Genomic DNA, 19,769 nt, shown 5'->3' with positions numbered 1-19,769 from the left:
AAGATCTCCCTCTAACCTTCAATCTCCTTCTTTTACAGTCCATTCCATTCCTATTCTCATTTATAGCCTCATATCATGATCCACCGAGAAACCATCCTCACTACCTCCTCAACTCAATTGGTGAAAACTTTCCCTTCAAATTTCCTTGGATAAACTTCCTTCGGTCCTCTAAAAACATTTCATTTATCAAATGACTTTCCAGTGGGTTTCAGTTTCTCTAAGTCTCTCCAACATCACATGGACAAAGGACTGAGGAAGTTTTCTCAAATCCTACTTTCAGTTGTTGTATAATTAAAATGCCAGTCTTACTCTGAAACTCATCGTCCACATTCCAATTTCACTGATTTGTTTCAACCTATTCCAAATATTACTACAACTCTGTCAATAGCTTTTCCAGATTTTAAGTCCACTTCAATTGTTAAGTGACTTTAACACTGAGGTTCCTGGCTCATTCACACTCCATTCACTTTATGGTTTAAAAACTTATTTAATCCACAGTGCACTCTCTTGCTATGACATAACTAATTCGCCAACATGGCCACAGGCTGGGCCTCATTTTCCCATGGCATTTCTTGAATAATGAATCATGGCCACAAATACCTTACGTTTGATCAAAGCGTCTTTACCACCCTTTTCTTCCATTCTGCTATCCTCACAGAATTGTCTTTTTTGCTTTTGCTTACAATCTCTGGTACACAAATGCTATCTTTTCCTGGTCTTAGTTAATTCCTTTTCCAGCTTGAAGTGCATGATTAGTATTTTCATAAAAGTCTTGCACTTTCTTGAACTTTCATCAGATCCTTGGTGCTGATTTTCCATCATGACCACAACTACTAACTGTTTCCTTAGTTTCAGTGTTTGTCCATGGCATGTTGCCTGAGAGCCACAGAAAAACGATGACACAGTTTGCTTCAAAGTCTTGCCCACGTGCATTAGGCCTAATTAGGCACCAATTTGGTCCTCACTGTTACTCAGCAACACTTTTAATCATCTTTTGTTGGATTATTCTGATTTGATTATGCCTTTCCCATCATTCTATTAAATTGTCTTAAGTGCACCATTTAGAATTAATCTATTATGTGAATTTTCTTTATTTTTGTACATTATTCCATTGGAGACACAAAATAAATAAAACGAAATCACTCATACTTACTTAGAAATGGGATTGACACTGGCTTCGATAATTGTTAAACACTTACAGCACTTTATGTTTTCTGGAAATTCTTGTACACCTAAAATGTAAAAAAAGAAAAATATATGAAAATGTTCCAGTAAAAATTCTCTAAGCTATAACTGTAATATTAAGAACTGTTAATTATTAAGTATACAATATAACCATTATGGGTATTATTAAAGTAAAAATAATAACTTAATGTTATATATTGGCATCATATCACATATACCCACATTTTAAAAATAAAAATTTAAATGTTAAATATTTTATGATAGTAATAATTGGAAATTCGATATATAATTGCAGACAACTGTATATTTGACATAAGGTAGATATTTGCTCTTTAAGTATTTAAAGAAATACAAATAGTTTGGGTTTATTTAGTTATTATAGTGCTGCTACTGGAGAAAGGGGAAATCAGCAGATACAAGAAAACAGAAGATAAAACCTTTGCTCCCTTCATTGTATAAGATTGGGAAGATTGAACACATACATCTGAAAATTACCTAAGGACAAATCACAAAAACAATCGATATTCCAAAACTAATATCGGGCTCTAACAAATCTCATGCATTTCTTCCTGGCTGGCACTGGCACAGTTCCATCTCTGCGTCTGCCTGGAAGGTGAAGAGGTGAGCAGCCCTTCCCGGGTCCTCTCTGGGGGCTCCGAGGGAGCCAGCCTAGATGATTGCCCTTGGAGAACTGCTCATCTGCTGTCACAGCTGTGCTGTTGGCTATGTGACAGAAAAACACCAGTTTTTCTTACTGAAAATCAGTAACCACAAAACCTAATTCTAAATAGGAGTGTCAGGGATAAAAGATGGGGAGGACATTTCAGTCAGTTGATACAAATGAATCAAATACAGTAACCCCTGCAAAAGTTAGAAGGGAAACGGCCCTATGGAGCCATTCCTATATGCCTGCCATACGACCTGCTCTCAATTTTTAAAACTGTTATTAAAGATATGAAAATGCCCACAAAATACTAGTCCTGCTAAGTACTGCATATCTGACAGAAGGATGACAAACATTTTGCGGCTGAATTTAGTTGAACTTTTTGATGATAGATACTTAAGGAAGAAAACCCTCCACCTTCCTAGATTCCGCTGACCTAGACCACATGGCCACGGGACCTGGGAGCCCAGTGAAGCAGCTGGTTTATTCAGTGTAAAGTAGGGCTATGAAAGAGGGTATGGGGACATTTCTCATGCCATTCTTCCCTATGTGAAAGTTCATCAGAAACGATGCTGTCCTAAAATTATTGCCAATGCATTTTGCCTTCTTAATAAGAACCCGAAGAATTTTAGGAGCTCTATTATGTATGAATCAAATGAAAAAGAAGAATTCTCTTTTTTGGAAAACCATAACACCTAGAGCTGCCCTCATTAACTAGGCATTAACAATGAGGTTAGCCCAGCTGGCATGGCTCAGGGTTGAGCATCGACCCATGAACCAGGAGATCATGGTTTGATTCCAGATCAGGGCACATGCCTGGGTTGTGGGCTTGTTCCCCAGTGGGGGGCATGCAGGAGGGAGCCAATCAATGACTCTCTCATCATTGATGTTTCTATCTCTCTCTCTCTCCCTCTCCCTTCCTCTCTCTGAAATCAATAAAGATAAATTAAAAAAAAAAATGAGGATAGTTTAAGGGTTAAATGAGTTGCCCTCATTAACTAGACGTTAACAATGAGGATAGTTTAAGGGTTAGCTTATTGACTTCTTTGCCATAAGTCAACAAGCTAACCCTTAAACTATCCTCAACATTTTCCCTTCATATTCATATTTTCTTTGGATATCTGCGACCAACAGGATGTAAGGCTTCTTCTTTCTTCCCTTTAGCTTTTCCTATTCAGTCACCAATCTGGGCTCATTACACACTGATGTGCCTGACGCCTTCTGTCCACACTGCCGTAGAATGATAGTTCCTGAAATTATGTATAATCCAAGGTATGAAAACAGAGCAAAATAAAACACGAATTACGGAAAAGACTGTATCTCCTTAGCTTCCACTGAAAATGGAATTCCCTGCTGTGTTAAAAATGCTATTACATTTTTTCTAAAACTTGTGTTATATTGTTCACACTTTACACTTAAAATTGCTCAGAGCAGAGTCTATTGGATTAAGATGGAATCCCAATTTTATTACTCAAACAGGTTGGGGCACCGTAAGCAAGTCATTTAAATGTACAATGTCTTAGTTTCCTATTCTAAAAAATGGTGACTAGATGAATGGTTTCATCAGAGATTTGCAGTGAGGACTGGCAGAGATAAACCAGATAAAGTAACTGGCAGAAAGTGATGCATAAATGTTATCTACAGCTATTAGAAATAAATAGAAGCAGAGGGTGTCAGTTGGAAAGGAATTACCAATCAGGTCAAAGTGAGCTGGCTTCAGGTATAAACTTATAAAATTTATCTACTTAGGAAAACAGCAAGGAGGTAGGAATTAGTGCGATGAGAGAATATCCCAATGTTTAATCAATATAGTAGCTGACATAAGTGCTTTTGCAGGTGGAGAGTAAATTGTACGAATATATGTATAAATATGCATAGCTATGCATATATTTATATATTATAAATATATAACTAGTTTGTGCTGAGCAATATTTTTATTTTTTGCTGCAGTCCTTCAGCTATCTTAATTTGCTTATGAAAGCTGAAACACATTTGGAAAAATAGGTGGCAGGGGAACTTTATAGGATTTAGAATTTAGGAAAAGTTCTTAGAGCATAACCTCATCTTGTAGTTCAATCTCAACATGGAGAAGTAGGATAGCACAGTAGTTACAAGCACAGGTTGGAAAGGTGACTGAATCCCTGTATTATCACTTAACCAACCATGTAATCTTATACAGACATAATATTCGAGTGTCACTCAGTCATTTCTTGCCTAATTTAAAAGTTGTCCTGAGTATTAGATGGTATTAATGTAAAGCACTTAGAAGCATGTCTGGCACTTAATAAGTACCTAATAAATAGTAGATAAAACTCATGTGTTAATAAGAGGAATGGTAACTTAGACTTCTCTATGCCAGTGTGTAAAATAATTTAATTCTCCAAATAATCTTGTGAGGAAGATACATTAAGCGATATTATTTTCATTTTATGGATGAAAAACCACACATTCACAAGAATTAAGTGACTTATTTAAATACTTAATGAGTGTTTATAGATGGAAATGGATATAGGTGGGATTTAATTCAATTTTTTAACATCATATCTCTTGTTCTTCTTTATCCCATTATGTTACTTCCTATAAAACTGATGACAGATTTTATTGTAATCCACATTTTTATTACCAATCTTTGAGACTGGTCTGTCAGATTTTCTGAAACACAGTGTCTTTGAATAATAAAAAGGTTATATATATAGATGTATATGTATATACATGTGTTTTTAAATTATATAGTAAATATGCACACATACATACACATTTTCTAAGATGGAGTTTTACTGATTTTCAAATTTATTTATCCATAAATAAGGAAATAACTATCTTTTACTTTAATAATATATCTTATTCTAATCATTTTTACTTGTGATTATTGGAGAAAACAGGGTCAAGCATTTGTAGACCATACAATTCAAGTTCTAATCTCTATTTTTCAGTTGTCACATCCAAGTTTTCTTTGGAATAGAAGAAATAACAGTGTGTCTGTATATGATTAGAATAAACAGGCAGAGAGGAAAATCTTGATGATGTCGTAGAGGTGGAGAAGAACTGCTTGAGTGATGGCTGTGGGTAGGCAAGAGGGGATGGTTATCTAGTGGGGAGACTGGCTTCAGAGAGGATTGGGCATAGTTCACCTGTACTAACAGGGGGAAATCAGAGAATATGGGTGCAAACGCTGGTAGATGGGTAGCTATGATGGTAACAGCCTATGGAAGTTCTCTTCTGAGAGCTTTAATGTTCTCAGTGGAGTAGGGTCAATTGCCACGAAGATGGCAGAGGAGGTGTGGAAGGTTTGAAGACAGAAGAAAACACGAAATAGTCACCAGAAGAGGAAAGTCAATGGATAAAAGAAGTTGGGAAGCATTAAGGCTGTACTTTGATATTGAAATCATGAACTTAAAGTGATACCAATAGTGTGATTGAGGTTTTTTTCCAGATCCTTTCAGCAACAGGTAGAGCTGGATTCAGCCAGAATTGTAATTTTACTGAGTATACATGGTGACTTGAGAGAAAAGCAAGGGTGTCCAGGAAAGTCATTTGATGACTGACCATGGAATTTAAGCCATGCAAAAAGGGCAGAAAAAACATCAAGAAGGGAAGAAATCCTGAGAAGGTGGTGGCACTAATAGATTGGTGGTTCTGCTGGGGTCAAAGGGTGGCTGGAGTTGTATAGGAAGAGGTGTTCTAGAAAGACAGGATGGAGTCAGAAAGTACTGTTTGTCAGTTGATCAAGATAATGTCAGGAATATTCAATTTCTTGATATTCCTGACATTATCTTGATCAGGTCCAGGAAAACAATGGTAACTCAGCAAGTACTTGTTAAATTGCATCTAATTATATTTTTGCATCAATATTTCGAAGCAATGAACCAAAACACTACAAACATGGAAAGAAACATTTGATTTTAGTAAAAGGCTTTAGATTCAAATAACCTTTTCTAAGATGAAAAAGGTAACTATCTCTTTCCATGCAAACATAATATAAAAGACTTCCTACAAATACCAAATTTTGAATTATTTAGTGTTCTCTTAATGCATTAAAATTTATGTTAGTTAGCTATAAATGTTTATATAAACTAGTACATGTGATAACAGTTATGGATAGCACATTTTGAAATGCTCATTTTATGAATTTCACAGATATCATCGACCCAAATGGCTTATTCTACGACTTAAGTGCCATATACATTTTGTATAAAAAGGAGAAAAAATTTATGAGATATTAATGTGATATTTTAATTGTGATACCAGTTTTTATAATTTTTTTCAGTTTCGAGAAAGCAGGCAGTTATTTGTATATCTAATAAAATTGAAATAGATTCAGGAGCAGAAAGAATGAAATTTATTGAGAAAATGTTATAAGCACTTTGCTTTCCATCTTCACAACAATTTTATAATGCGGTTTATTATTCCCTTTTAACTAATGAAGAAACTGAAGCTCTGAGGCTAGCCAGGATGTGAAGCCAAGGAAACCTTATTCCGAACACTACCACATCTTACCTATACTAAGCTGCCTCCACCAACTCTCCAATTTAAACTACTTTTGGATATAAATTTTAGCTACTCAAGATTGGCACTGTAACATTTATAACAAAGTACTACATATTGCATTTTTTTCCTACATACATACTTTGCAGGTATCAAGTACAAATAACCCCAACATTCTGAAACGGAGTTTAATGCACACTCAAGGTTGACCATGTAGCATTCTCACAGGGACATTGCAAACTCCATCTGTTCTATCATTATTTGGTCAAATTTCAGGTAGTATGGATTTTCTGGAATTTTGAGTGTGATAATCAGATAATAAAGTTATTTTTGAATTTGACATACTGCCAACAAGTGTGATAAGTCAAGTTCAGAATCTTTGTATTCTTTATATATAGTTCAACAGATAGCAATGAGGAGGAACAAGTAGAAAGGGGGGGGGGGCTGCTCAAAACAAGCAGGGTGTCAGTCTGAAGAAGCTGTAACTGGTAGCCTGATAATAAAGGTGGTGATGGGGAGACTATGAAGCTAACAGGAGAATTTGATTATACCACTGCATTGTGTGTAGAGGCAAGCAGCCACACCTATGAAAAAATAGTCCAGAAACATAGCCTATGATGAACTCAAGTCAACCTGGGAGAGTTCAATGGCATTAATTAAACTCATTTAACAAAAGTGAGTGATATGAAATGTTTTTTGAATAATCTCTATTCAGAATAATTCAAATAAAATAAAAATTTTTTGATGTTGAAAAGCATAAACTGTAATATTATTTTGTGTATTAGCCCACAATCCCCAACTATATTTGGGATATGGGACAATACTCTACGGAATAGTAAGTAGTGATTAGAGGGGGATTTCAGAGGGGCAATCTGCTGGTGAGGAGGAAGCAAAAGCATTCAGCAATTAGGTTAGCAAATTTAGGAGAAACTGTACAGGTCAGTCATATCTTAAGGAGGGAGGGGGAGAGAGGACGGAGAGAGGGAGAGGAGGAGAGAGAGAGAGAGAGGAGGAAGAGGAGGAGGAGGGGGGAGGAGGGGAAGAAATAGACTGGAATGGTTGGCCTTACCTCTAAGCACTCTAGTGAAGGGAGCCAAGAACTCAGTAGGTACATAAGCAAAAAGAGCTAAAGGTCTGCAAGATTCTGCCTACTTTCGTGGCATTATAAAGAGAAAAACCAAATGCAGGTAATCAATAATTTGAGACAGTTATGCAACTGATCATGCCTTAAAGACATGCCTAGAGATAATTTTGAGAAGTCTTTATGATTTTGACCAACAAGTTCATTCACAGAGAAACTAATCTTAGTCAAAATGAATTAAAATGACACTAGATTCCTTCTCCCATGCTCTCTCTGCTTCAGCAATAAACATATAATTCACTATTATGTGAAACAAACTGTTTAAAAACCTTACTTCATATTTGACTAATGATTTTTTCCTTCAATATCAATTAACCACTTTATTGAGCATTTACTATGCCTACACCTTGATAATGGCTATTGTGGATCTAGAAAGAGTGTAACTAACATGCAGCAGTTCTCATCTTGCTTTCAAGGAGTTTACACTGAAACTAGGAGAGAGTATGGCCTAGTGGAGAGAGGGCTCACAATGCTTCAATACCAGTCTGATTTTGTTCTCTTACAATTTTCTAGGATTTACAGAGACACAGAAGACAACTTAATCACTCCGCTCAGAAAAGGCTCTGCTGTGACTCTAGGGAAATTTATCAGTCTAGGTGACACAGCCCAACACAGTTCAGGAAGATGAGAGGGTGAGAACAATTTCTTGCTTCCTTATATTTAGATATATTGCCTGATTGCAAACTCTATCCCCCATGGAGTAAGTGTTAGTAACACACAAAAACATTTTTTGTTGATTGTATTTGCTAATGAAGACATTTGAAAGAGTTAGTAGTCCTGGCACAAGGCCGAGAAGGTGGCAGTAGAACAGACTGGGTTTGTGTTGCCATCAGGCTCAGTAACAGAAATAGAGGGAGTCAATCCAGGGTTATTTTAACACTATAATCTTGGGCAGAAGTAGATTCTGTAGAAAAGGAAAGTAGTCTTTTAGTGAGGGAAGTGTTCGTGATTTTCAGATAAGTAACACATTAAGGGTGCTGAAAGTCATACATTTAATAGGGCAAAATAATAAGCTTTACTCTAAACAAATGGTTTAATGATTTGTCAGACAGCCAAGAACATATTTATTGCCAATCGAGAACAAGTGCTTGGTAACATTTTCTACCCAACACTCTTAAGGCATCCCAAAATAGCTTCCCTATGAATTCATACCATATAGATATAACCAGAATTTCTATTCTTAATATGCTCAATATTTGAAAGATTTTTATCATTTAACTGGTTACTCATATGTTTTATTGAATGTGGTTGACAGAAACCCTCTCTTTACTGGAAATTGAGGATATTATTTGTCTTTAGTGTTTTGCATGCATTTGGGGAAGGGGAGGAATAATTGGTAACCTGGTAAAACACAAAATAATGCCTTCAACTCTGATTGTCTTTCATTACGACTAACAATAGTAATTTTGCCCACTATGATGCTTTTAAAATATATTCTTGTATAGAAATAAGTTTTAGAGGATGAGAGAAAAATCACTTAATTGCTACAGAATTAGGAAGGGCTTTCACATTAATTCATTTTCATTAAAGTCCTTTAATTATAGTGTCATAGTCTCTCTGAACTATGATAAATCAACAATCATACTTAAAACTAAATCACTGCCTAATTAAACCTTGTCATTCATTATTTTGCTTTATCATATAAAACAATTTACTCCATTATGACCATGAATCAGCTCTATAAACAGGCTGAGACTATTCAGAGATCACATTATATAAAATGCATCATCTCAGGTGGACATGAGTTTTTATTTTACTATTGAATTAAGATATGATGAATAAAGGATAAAAGATCTATTGGTACGGAAAGCTGATGCCTTCATCCATGGATTGCTGCATGTAGTTTGGGGATCAGAAAGACTTAAGAGAGAAAGGGTAATTTACATCCAGCATGGATATTTACTTTTCTTTCCTTCTCAATATAGATATGGACATAGACATAGATATAGACACACACACACATATGATCACATTTTAAAATGTTGACTGAAATTTTCTTAAAAATGATCAAGGTTAATGTAGTTAATTTTAAAAGAGAAGAATAGAATCTTTATGAAATAATAGAATCTTTACTGAACACAAGAGATTGAAATCTCATTTTCCAGTTCATTTCTTTCAGTTCATTAGGTGTGTTCAGTGTTCCAAGTAGGTAAATGTTCCAAGTATTGAATGTTTTCAGTGTTCCAAGTATGCAAAAATTAAGAAAGAGTATTTGACCTTTAAAAACTCATAATGTAATGGAGAATAAAAGTATATAATTACTAGGTTCCTAGCCTATACCTAATAATCAGAGAACATATATTTATATTATAAGAAGCAAACTATATTTTAAAACTTGACCATATACTTGGCCACAATGTGAAAGTCAATAAATAATTAGTATCACCCAGACCATATAATCTGCAACATATCACAATAACACTATGATAACCAAAAAAGCTTTAAATATAAATGAACTTACAAGCAAAATAGAGACAAACTCATAGAGAACAGGCTGACTGCTGTTGGGGGGTGGGGAGGTTGGGTGTGGGGGTGTGTGTGTGGAGGGATTGAGCAAAAAAGAAAGAAAAAATTCATGGACACAGGCAACAGTGTGGTGACTGCTGGGGGGAGAGAGGGGAGGTGGGAAAAAAAATTAAAGTACATCAGATGGCAAAAAAATATAGTGAAATACTAAAAACAACTGAATAAGCCCTAAGGAAGTAGATGCATGATAAAAATAGCTGCAGTAGGAAGTAATAAAGTAGAAATCAATAATTGGAAAATAAACCAATAACCAACCAATAGAGAGACTAATAAGCCAAAGGAGTATTTAAATAATTAGTAGAGTAGAAAAACCTCTGGCAGGATGGATGATAAAAAATATATATATAGATGGTGCAATAAAACTATATTAGGGATACAAGGGAAGAAACAGCCACAGGTGTGGTAGAGATTTGTAAAACACAAAAGAGAAGCCTAAGGACAATGCTTGACAATGACATTGATAAACTAGATGGTGCACTAGATGATTTCCCAGAAAATTTTAGCTTATAAAAAACAGACTCAAGAAGATATAAATTTATAAGAATGGAAAAGAAAACAAATAGTCATATTCAGTTGATATGACTTTATACAGAAAAATTAAGAATCTTCTGGTTATATATTAGGACTTAAAATTAGCACTTGGCTGAATGTAGGCTCAATATATCAAAATTAGTAATGCTTCTCTATAGCATCAACTAAATTTAGATACAGTACTTTTTGAAAGAGAATACAATCTATAATACTAGCATCTTAAACTACTTAGAAATAACTCTAATAAAATGAATGAAATATTTTCTTGAGGAAAATTGAAAAATTTATTGAAAGAAAAAAATACAAGCCTAAACAAAAGGTAAATAACATGTGTGTGAATTACAATACTTACTATCACAAAAATATTAATTCTTCCCAAATTAGTCCTTAAATTCAAGCCAATTTAAAAATTCCAATAAATTGTGAACCTCAACAAGTTGAACCTAAAATATATATGAAAGAATTGCATACTAAGAACAGCAAGACATATTTGAAAAAAAAAAGAGAACTTGTATTATAGGATAGTAAAACTCAATATTAAGTTTTAGCGATTAGAACAATGTGCTATTGGCACAGGAATAGGCAAATAAGCCAATGGTGCGGGATGGAGAGTTTGGAAAAATGTCTTTTGTATGTAAAAGAGGTAGAATTAGAAATTAGTGGGGAAACAAAAGACTATTTAATAAATGTTGCTGAAACAATCATCTATTCGTATGGAATTTTGATCATATATAGCACAAAAAATAAGTCTGAAATGAATTAAAGCCCTAAATGTAAAAAGAAAAACTAACAGTTATGGAAGAAAATATATACAATATCTTTATGGTATTAGTGTAGAAAAAAACTTAAGTAAGCTACAAAAATTTCTATCTTTCTTAAGTAAGATATAAAGAGTGAGACATTTTAGCACATTAAAGCGGCAGCTTCTCTATGGCAGATGGCATCTCAAGCCAAGTGAAAAGACAAGCCACGAATTGAGAGATGACATTTGTAAGCCATTTAATCAGAGGACTAGTGTCCACGTGTATAACAAACAATCCAAAATAAAAATGGACCAAAATAGATAATTTGTAGAGCAAGATACTCTACACTTGCTGAGAAAAAGAAACGGGGGTGGGGGGGACAACTCCTCTAGTGATTAGGGAAATATAAATTAAAATACCCTTCCATCTGATTGGCCAACATTTAAAATAACTAATAACCCCAAGTGTTGGCAGAGATATGAAGCAGTGGGAACTTGGTACTTTGCTTGTACAATTAGATCCACATTGATCATCAAGGACAAATTTCAGAAACATAACGTGGAATGAAAAACTTGCAGAACAATATATATAATGTATTGGTACTTCCTTGAAACTTTAAACACACTAACTCTGAGAGGGAGGAAGTGGGAAGGGATAGGAATGAGAATTTACAAGTTTCTGTAATGTTTTATTTATTTAAAAAAAAAATTAGAATGTGATATCTATAATAAGCATTAACACTTTAATCTCATGGTGAGCACGCTGTGGTTTCATTATTTTCCTCATGCTTAAAATGCTTAATAGCTTAAATATTAAGACTACGTCAATATTTTAATATAACTGTCAAATGTTTTTAATGCTAAATTGAATTTTAAATGATGAGTAATATTGAGCCAGGTAAAAGAGGTGTGAAAGATGATTTAGGCAGAGAAAATAAAATCAAATCACAGAGACGGTGAAATAGCATTAAATATATGAGTACATAGACCATGAAGTTAAAAAGTGTAAATCATCTTTGGTGAGATGGGCAGATGGAATGGAAGTGTAGGTGGAGGTCAATTGTGGGCGCTTTTAATGCTGTGTTAGGGAGCCTACACTCTCTCCTAGATCAATTGAAGAATCTAAAGTGAATGCAACCTAGTTATATTTGCAATTTAGAAAGGTTGCTAAAGCTACTTTGTGGAGGATGGGTTTGGGAACAGTGGTGGCAATCATGGGGATGGGGAGACCAATTAGGAGGCTATTTAAATAGCCTAGAAAAAATAAAGAAACTAAATTAAGATTGTATGGGAATGGAGAAAAGAACACAGACTTGACATATTTAGAAGGTGTATTTGGCAGGATTTGGTGACTGAATGAATGGTAGTCAGAGGAAGAATGGAGTTTTGCATTGAAGGCCTGTGTGGATAACAGTAACTTTAACAGAGAACTGGATAATGAAGGAAAAGCAGATTGGGGTGGATGATGAATTCGCATTGAAATATATTAGGTTTGGGGGTATTCGTGGGACATATTATAGCTATGTTCAGCATGCAGTTGGCTGTATCAGTCTAAAGCTCAAGGGAGAGGTCAAAGCTTGAATGAAGTAGTCATTATCCCAAAGACCAAGGATATTAATTAAAAGTATTACTGTATGACAGGTTAAAGCTGATTTCAGTGGTTTGTCATTATTTATTGCAGTTTCATTTCTATATTTTCCAGCACTCAGTCACAGCACTTAGCATGTCCTCAGTATAAGAGGTGAGGACCATCGCCTATGTAGGCTCTTGACAGTAATATAATTCAGCGTGGGGCAAAGGTAGGTTTACAGTTGTCAGTATGCGAAACAGTTTATTCTTGTATTATTATTATTGATTAATTATTGTACTATTTTCCATAAGAACAACTGTAAACCTACTTTTCTCCCACCCTATTTAAATAAGTATTATATATTTTAAAAGAATGTTACTGTGTAATGTTATTAAGCTGGGAAACATTTATTGAGCACCACTATGTATGCCTGGTACCGTGTTAGTGGCTTCAAATAGAGAGATGAAGAAAATAGCACCTGATTTCAAGGGTTTAACAATCTAGTCAAATATATGGGGATACAGAGATATTAAATTGCAAAGTGAGACAAGTTCAAAGCAAAATCATACACAAGGTATAACAGAGGAAGGAGCAATTAATTCTCTTTGTGTATAAGGTGTCAGGAAAATATCCCAGAATAAATGACATCTGAAAAGTCTTTTTAAAGGTAAAGAGGACTCTTTCTGGTTAATGAGGGGCAGCAGAGGGGAGAAAGGAATATTTTGAGCAAAGAAAAAATATAGTTCGTTATGTCACAATAAACAGCTGATGCATTTGGGAATGCCTGCGGATGAAATGGAAGAGGGAATGTTAGTTGGAGATGTGGTGGGAGAGGTCGATGAAAGTTATTCACGCAAATTGTGTAGATATCTTTCTGCACTCCATAGTTCACTTCTTTAAAGGTTTTATTATAAAGTAGTATTTTTGAATTATAGAAGGAGAAATTGTGAATCCGGATGGCAGGTGGAAAAACTGAAAATGAAAAGTAAAGATTGGAGGCCACATGGGCAAATAAGATCAGGTTTAAACTCAGCCTCCAGGTGAGTTAGATTATCATAAGGAGACACTCATCAACTTCAGGCACATTTCAGGCAAATTTTTACCAGATCGAGTAGCAATTAAATGAGTCTCTATCTAAAAATAAATGTTCCATTTTCTGTCTCTGCATACCAATACTGGTATTGGCATTCTCTCATATATTCTCTCATGCCCTGCCTCTTTTCCGCCAGGGCTATCCCAACCTTGCTAAATGTGTTGCTGACACGGCACTTATCTCTGTTATCTGCTCCTTCTTTGCTTGACAGGTTCCCAAAGGATGTATTATGCTCCTTAAGTAACGGTCCAGGCCTCTGCCACAGCATTCAGTGACAGCTGTTTAAGGCATGATTTCTGAAAGGGGTGATGTGTTAACATCTTTTACTGTTTGTGTAACTTCTAGCAACAGCTCGTGGATCATCATGCTCATCTAACCTTTTGTACTAGACTAACCTGGCAGAGCGGCTTGCCATGTCTGGCGTGTCTTTTTGCATAAATATTTCCAGAATATAGAGATCATAAACATAGCTAAATGTCCCTAAATAATACTCACAAGGACGTTTAGGGATGCTCACAAACTTAAGTTCCCCCAAGTCTCATATTTATCAGTTCTGTATTTATATTTGGTGATGAATTTTTTTCTGATCCTCTTTAAGATAGATTTTTATTTATTTGGAATCTCCAGCTAAACCTTTCTGAAGGCCAAGGGATGTGGTAGATTTGGCCATCCTATAGTTCTCAGAAATTGTAATCTGAAAGTAGCATTTGATGTGTGAGTATATTTAAATAAATAAGCAGTATTGATTATTAATAAAGTACAGAAATACCAACCCATATAAATATGTAGCCTGTAAATCTAATCTTAAAAGAATAAAGGTAGACGTAATGTCATCTTTCAATGGGCCTAAGTCTAGTTGCTATTCTCTAAGTCTGCATATGGTCCTTTTATTTATTATCATTTTTTTATGTTATTAAATGTGTTGAGGTGATATTGGTTAATAAGATCATATAGGTTTCAAGTACACATTTCTATGATACATGATCTTCATATTGCGTTGTGTGCCCACCCCCTTTACCCTCTATTTACCCCCTTCCCTCTGTTAACCACCATACTGTTGTGTCTATGAGTTTCAGTTTTATATCCCACACATGAGTAAAATCATGTATATGATCCTTTTGAAATTGTTTTCCTGAAAACCCTCTAAGTGGTAAGTCAAATTGGTACAGATGAATGTGTGCGTGTCCCATTTGTATCCTTATTGTTTCTTTCAAACAAAATGCTCTTCTTTATCCAGATGCCACTATGTGTCATGGAAATCCTCAGGCTACGTCCTTTACTTGAACTCTGCTCTAATAATAAAGCAGTCTTAATTAATCTTCCTATTCTCTAAGAATTTGTGCCATGTAATTAAGCATTTCATTGTACAGTGTTTTATGATACTCACTGATCATTTATAGGTGTTAGTCTTATTTCCCCAGTGACAATAAACTTCCTCTATGACTCTCATAGACTTAAACTGAAGAAATCTTACTAGCAATTCACACTGGTACATTTCAACAGTGTTCCATGTTCATCCAGAAGAACCCTTCATTCATAAATTCATTCAATAACTGTGTGATGAGCTCCTACAATGCACCACCTACTGTTATAGGCAATACAGATACACCAGTAACAAAAACAACAATGACACTGAGACATCACTGAATTTTAGCTCTACTAAGAGAAGTCCGGACAATACATAAAGGATGTAAATATATAGTATGTCAGTTTCTTATAAATGTTATTAAAAAGATAAAACTGGAAGGAGTAATAAGGTCTGCTCTCAGTGAATAGCAACAGCAAGATCTTAATTTTAAACAGGATGGTCCAGGATTTCTTAGTAATGTCATATTTAATGTGATCAAGAAGTTTGCCTGGTGGTCCTTAACAAAACAGATTAAATTAAGATTCCTGTTTACTTAGAATGTCAAGCCAATCTTACCTAACTTCTATTTTTTTAGAGAACTCAAATTAATTTTTTTCCTTTTTCCCTTTTTTTAAACAGCTTTATTGAAGTATAATTGATGCACAAAGAACTGCACATATTTAATATATGCAATTTGATGAGTTTGGACATATGCAAACTCCAATGATACCATCACCACAATCAAGTTACTAGACATATCCAACACCTCCCAGAATGTCCTGTGTCCCTTTGTTGGTTGTTTTGTTTCTCCTTTCTTGTTTTTTACTTGTGTGTATGTGTGTGTGTTAAGAACACCTAATATAATTTATCTTAACAAATTTGAAGTTTACAAGATCATATTGTTAATTATAAGCACTATGTTCACTATCAAGCATATCTCTAACTCAATTATGATGCCTTAAAGGATCTATGTTTTCTATTTTTACGTAAAATACCCCTGACCCTCCACCACACGTTCTGAGAATGAGGAAAACAAACATTGTAAAGGCTGTAAAAAATTCTAAAAAAGGTTAAATAACATATCTGAATGCAGAGGGAAATCAGTCACACCAGTAAGAGAAGGGGAGAGAAGTTTTCTGTCTTTGACTTATAAATTAAGATTTAACTCCTCAATAAAATTAACTTAGGGTTGCAAACAAAATCAAAGAAAAAGTGTTATATCATTTGCTAAGAGAAAACATTAAAGCATATTTTTAGTAAAAAAGTTATGTAGAGATGAGATGAAATCTTACCATTTTTACTGATGTCGAGTTCTTTAAGGTTAACTAAACTAGCAATACTGGTTGGCAGATTTGAAAGGTCATTATCAGGAATACTTAGTTTTCGTAGAGCTTGACAGTTGAACAGTTGCTGTAAAAAAAAAAAAAGATTAATTAGATCTCAATTTGGTTAATTCCATTCATACGTAAACTCAGTAACAAAATTCAATTCATCTTTATAAATATGGTAGTGAACGGGCCAGCTACAAACTCGCACCTTTTTCCACCCATACTCTTGACTGCTTTTAGAATGTGTTCTATCCCCACGTTAGTGCCTCACTAATTCTCTGCTACCCAGATCTAAAACCCAAGGTATTCTACTTTTCCCCTTTCTGTTTACCATTAATGTTCAACTTGCCACTGACCCTATAGATTTTCTTCTTTGAAGTAATTTCTGGAGTTGTCCCTTCCTTTCTACTACCACAGCTGCGAAGATCACCTCAATTCTCTTTTCCTGCCACTACGTTAGATTTCAGAAAATAGTACTTCAACTTAATCATGTTGAACAGTTGCTTATATGACATGCGAGAATTAATGTACAGTTGAGTACATGAGCTCGCATTTCTTTCGTGTCTCCCCACAGTGCTCATAAAGATCTAGTAAATGAAACATTTAACCTCTGATATTTGGTGAAAATAATCACTAGTGATTGGTTAATTTATGCCTTCAGTACAAAGCACTAGGTGGGGAAACAGTGAATGTTAAAGCAATGCTTCTCAAATTCAGTATGCTTATAATCACTGGTAGGTAGGGGTGCTAGCTTAAAATGTGAATTGTTGAGCTCCACCCAAAGACGCACTGACACAGTGGGTCTGGGACGCAGGTCAACTTGCGTATTTTTACCACGCACTCTAGTGATCTGGTTATTCTGATGCAAGTGTTTAAAGTACTATATTTTGGGAAACCAGATTTTTTAGCTATGTCCATTTCATCTTGACTACTCAAGATATGAACAGCTGGGACAGAATTTTTATTCATTTCTGGAAGAATTATCTTAATGAGATCCTTTCTGTTTGACATTTCTAATTCTGTTTTGCTAAATTTCCACAGATGAAGTCTCTGGTATCCATGACGATGCAATTGGCCCAGAGTACATTTAACTACCGCTTGTTCTTACATGTAATTCATTATTTATAGGCAGAAACAATGTAACCCATAGTTGTTATTTCTTAACTCATTAGATTTAAAAAAAATAGATTGTACTGTCTGCTACTTAAAATGAAATATGTATTTTCTTGTTTTTGGTTAATCATTTGTGGTTCCTTACAAAGATTATTTGCAATACTTCATGTAGTGCTAGAATTTCAATATGCTGTACAGAAATATTACTGCCCTTTCTTAATAAAAGTTAAAAAGGAAAGTTTGATAGATAATTTCTATGAACTGTTAATTTTTCCCTTAAAAACAGAAAAACAAATATCTACACTCTTGGTAAAAGTTAACTAAATTTTTGTCCAGTTATATCACCCTGTAAGGGTCACTATATCTACATGCATTGTAATGTTATAAATTCATGGATTTAATGTTATACATTCATGGATTTAAAAAATCAATTGCCTCATGACTGCTGTTGGTAAGGGATGCTAACTGTTCTTTAGTATGATTATTATAACCATTTTATGCCAAATTTAGACAAATTTTCAAAACAGAGGTGGGCTTCTTTTGAAATTCAAGTATCATCATCTCAACTAAATTCTCAATTTCTCTCAGGAATTAAAACATATCCCTGTATTCTTTTCCAGCTTTAAATGAAACCATTCAGGAGCAAAAGATATGGTAACTCCTGAACAGCGTATTACATAGAGAATCCAAGACCTCGCTGGTATAGTGGCTATAAGAGCACGGCATTTGAAATCACACTGATGCGGCTTCAATCTCCACTTACCCACTTGCTAGATGTATTGTCTTAGGCAAGTTGCTTAATGTCTCTGAACCTATCAATTTCTTTATGAGTTACTGTATTGTGCCAATTTTAAGTTCTGCATTTTTTCACATATTAACATTTTTGATATTTGGGAGCTATCTTATAATCAAGAGTAAATTACAATTTTTAAGGAATGCTTCTTAGTGCTACTATAATAATGGTGGGTCTTATAATCAATGGCCTTGATTTGATGGAGTGAATTACCTGTGAACATGTAAAACTGTGATTAACACATATTAAGAGATGATAACTGTTAGCCAAAATTAATATTTATGTATGCAGATACAGAGGAACATCTATCTATCATCTATATCTATCTATCATCTATCTATATCATCTATCATCTATCTATCTATCTATCTATCTATCTATCTATCTATCTATCTATCATCATCTATCTATCATCTATCTATCTATCATCTATCTATCTATCATCTATCTATCTATCTATCTATCATCTATCTATCTATCATCTATCTATCTATCTATCTATCTATCTATCTATCTATCATCTATCTATCTATCCTTCTATCTATCCTTCTATCTATCCATCTATCTATCCATCTATCTATCCATCTATCATCTATCTATCTATCTATCATCTATCTATCTATCATCTATCTATCTATCTATCTATCTATCTATCTATCTATCTATCTATCTATCTATCTATCATCTATTATCTATCTATCTATCATCTATCTATCTATCTATCTATCTATCTATCTATCTATCTATCTATCTATCTATCTATCTATCTATCTATCATCTATCTATCTATCTATCATCTATCTATCATCTATCTATCTATCTATCTATCTATCTATCTATCTATCTATCATCATCTATCTATCATCTCTATCCATCCATCCATCCATCCATCCATCCATCCATCCATCCATCCATCCATCCATCATCTATATCTATCTATCTATCTATCTATCTATCTATCTATCTATCTATCTATCTATCTATCATCTATCTATCATCTATCTATCTATCTATCTATCTATCTATCTATCTATCTATCTATATCTATCTATCATCTCTATCCATCCATCCATCCATCCATCCATCCATCCATCCATCCATCCATCCATCATCCATCATCTATCTATATCTATCTATCTATCATCTATCTATCATCTATCTATCTATCTATCTATCTATCTATCTATCTATCTATCTATCTATCTATCATCTATCTATCTATCTATCATCTATCTATCATCTATCTATCT

At 34.4% G+C, this 19,769-nt stretch overlaps 1 protein-coding gene across 1 annotated transcript in view; it reads right to left on the bottom strand.

Annotated features, from left to right (window-relative positions):
* The window catches only part of LRRC7 (leucine rich repeat containing 7), a 396,137-nt gene that overhangs the window by 219,916 nt on the left and 156,452 nt on the right, over positions 1–19,769 (bottom strand). Inside the window, exons 4-5 of the mRNA XM_081144600.1 lie at positions 16,578–16,695; positions 1,154–1,232 (exon numbers count right to left, since the gene is read on the bottom strand). Of these exons, the coding sequence (XP_081000726.1) occupies positions 1,154–1,232; positions 16,578–16,695 (197 nt within the window). The remainder of the gene's footprint in view (positions 1–1,153; positions 1,233–16,577; positions 16,696–19,769) is intronic.

The sequence above is a fragment of the Miniopterus schreibersii genome (genome assembly GCF_964146895.1).
Source record: "Miniopterus schreibersii genome assembly, chromosome: 8".
NCBI lineage: Eukaryota > Metazoa > Chordata > Mammalia > Chiroptera > Miniopteridae > Miniopterus > Miniopterus schreibersii.
This window is presented reverse-complemented; position numbering and strand designations above follow the sequence as displayed.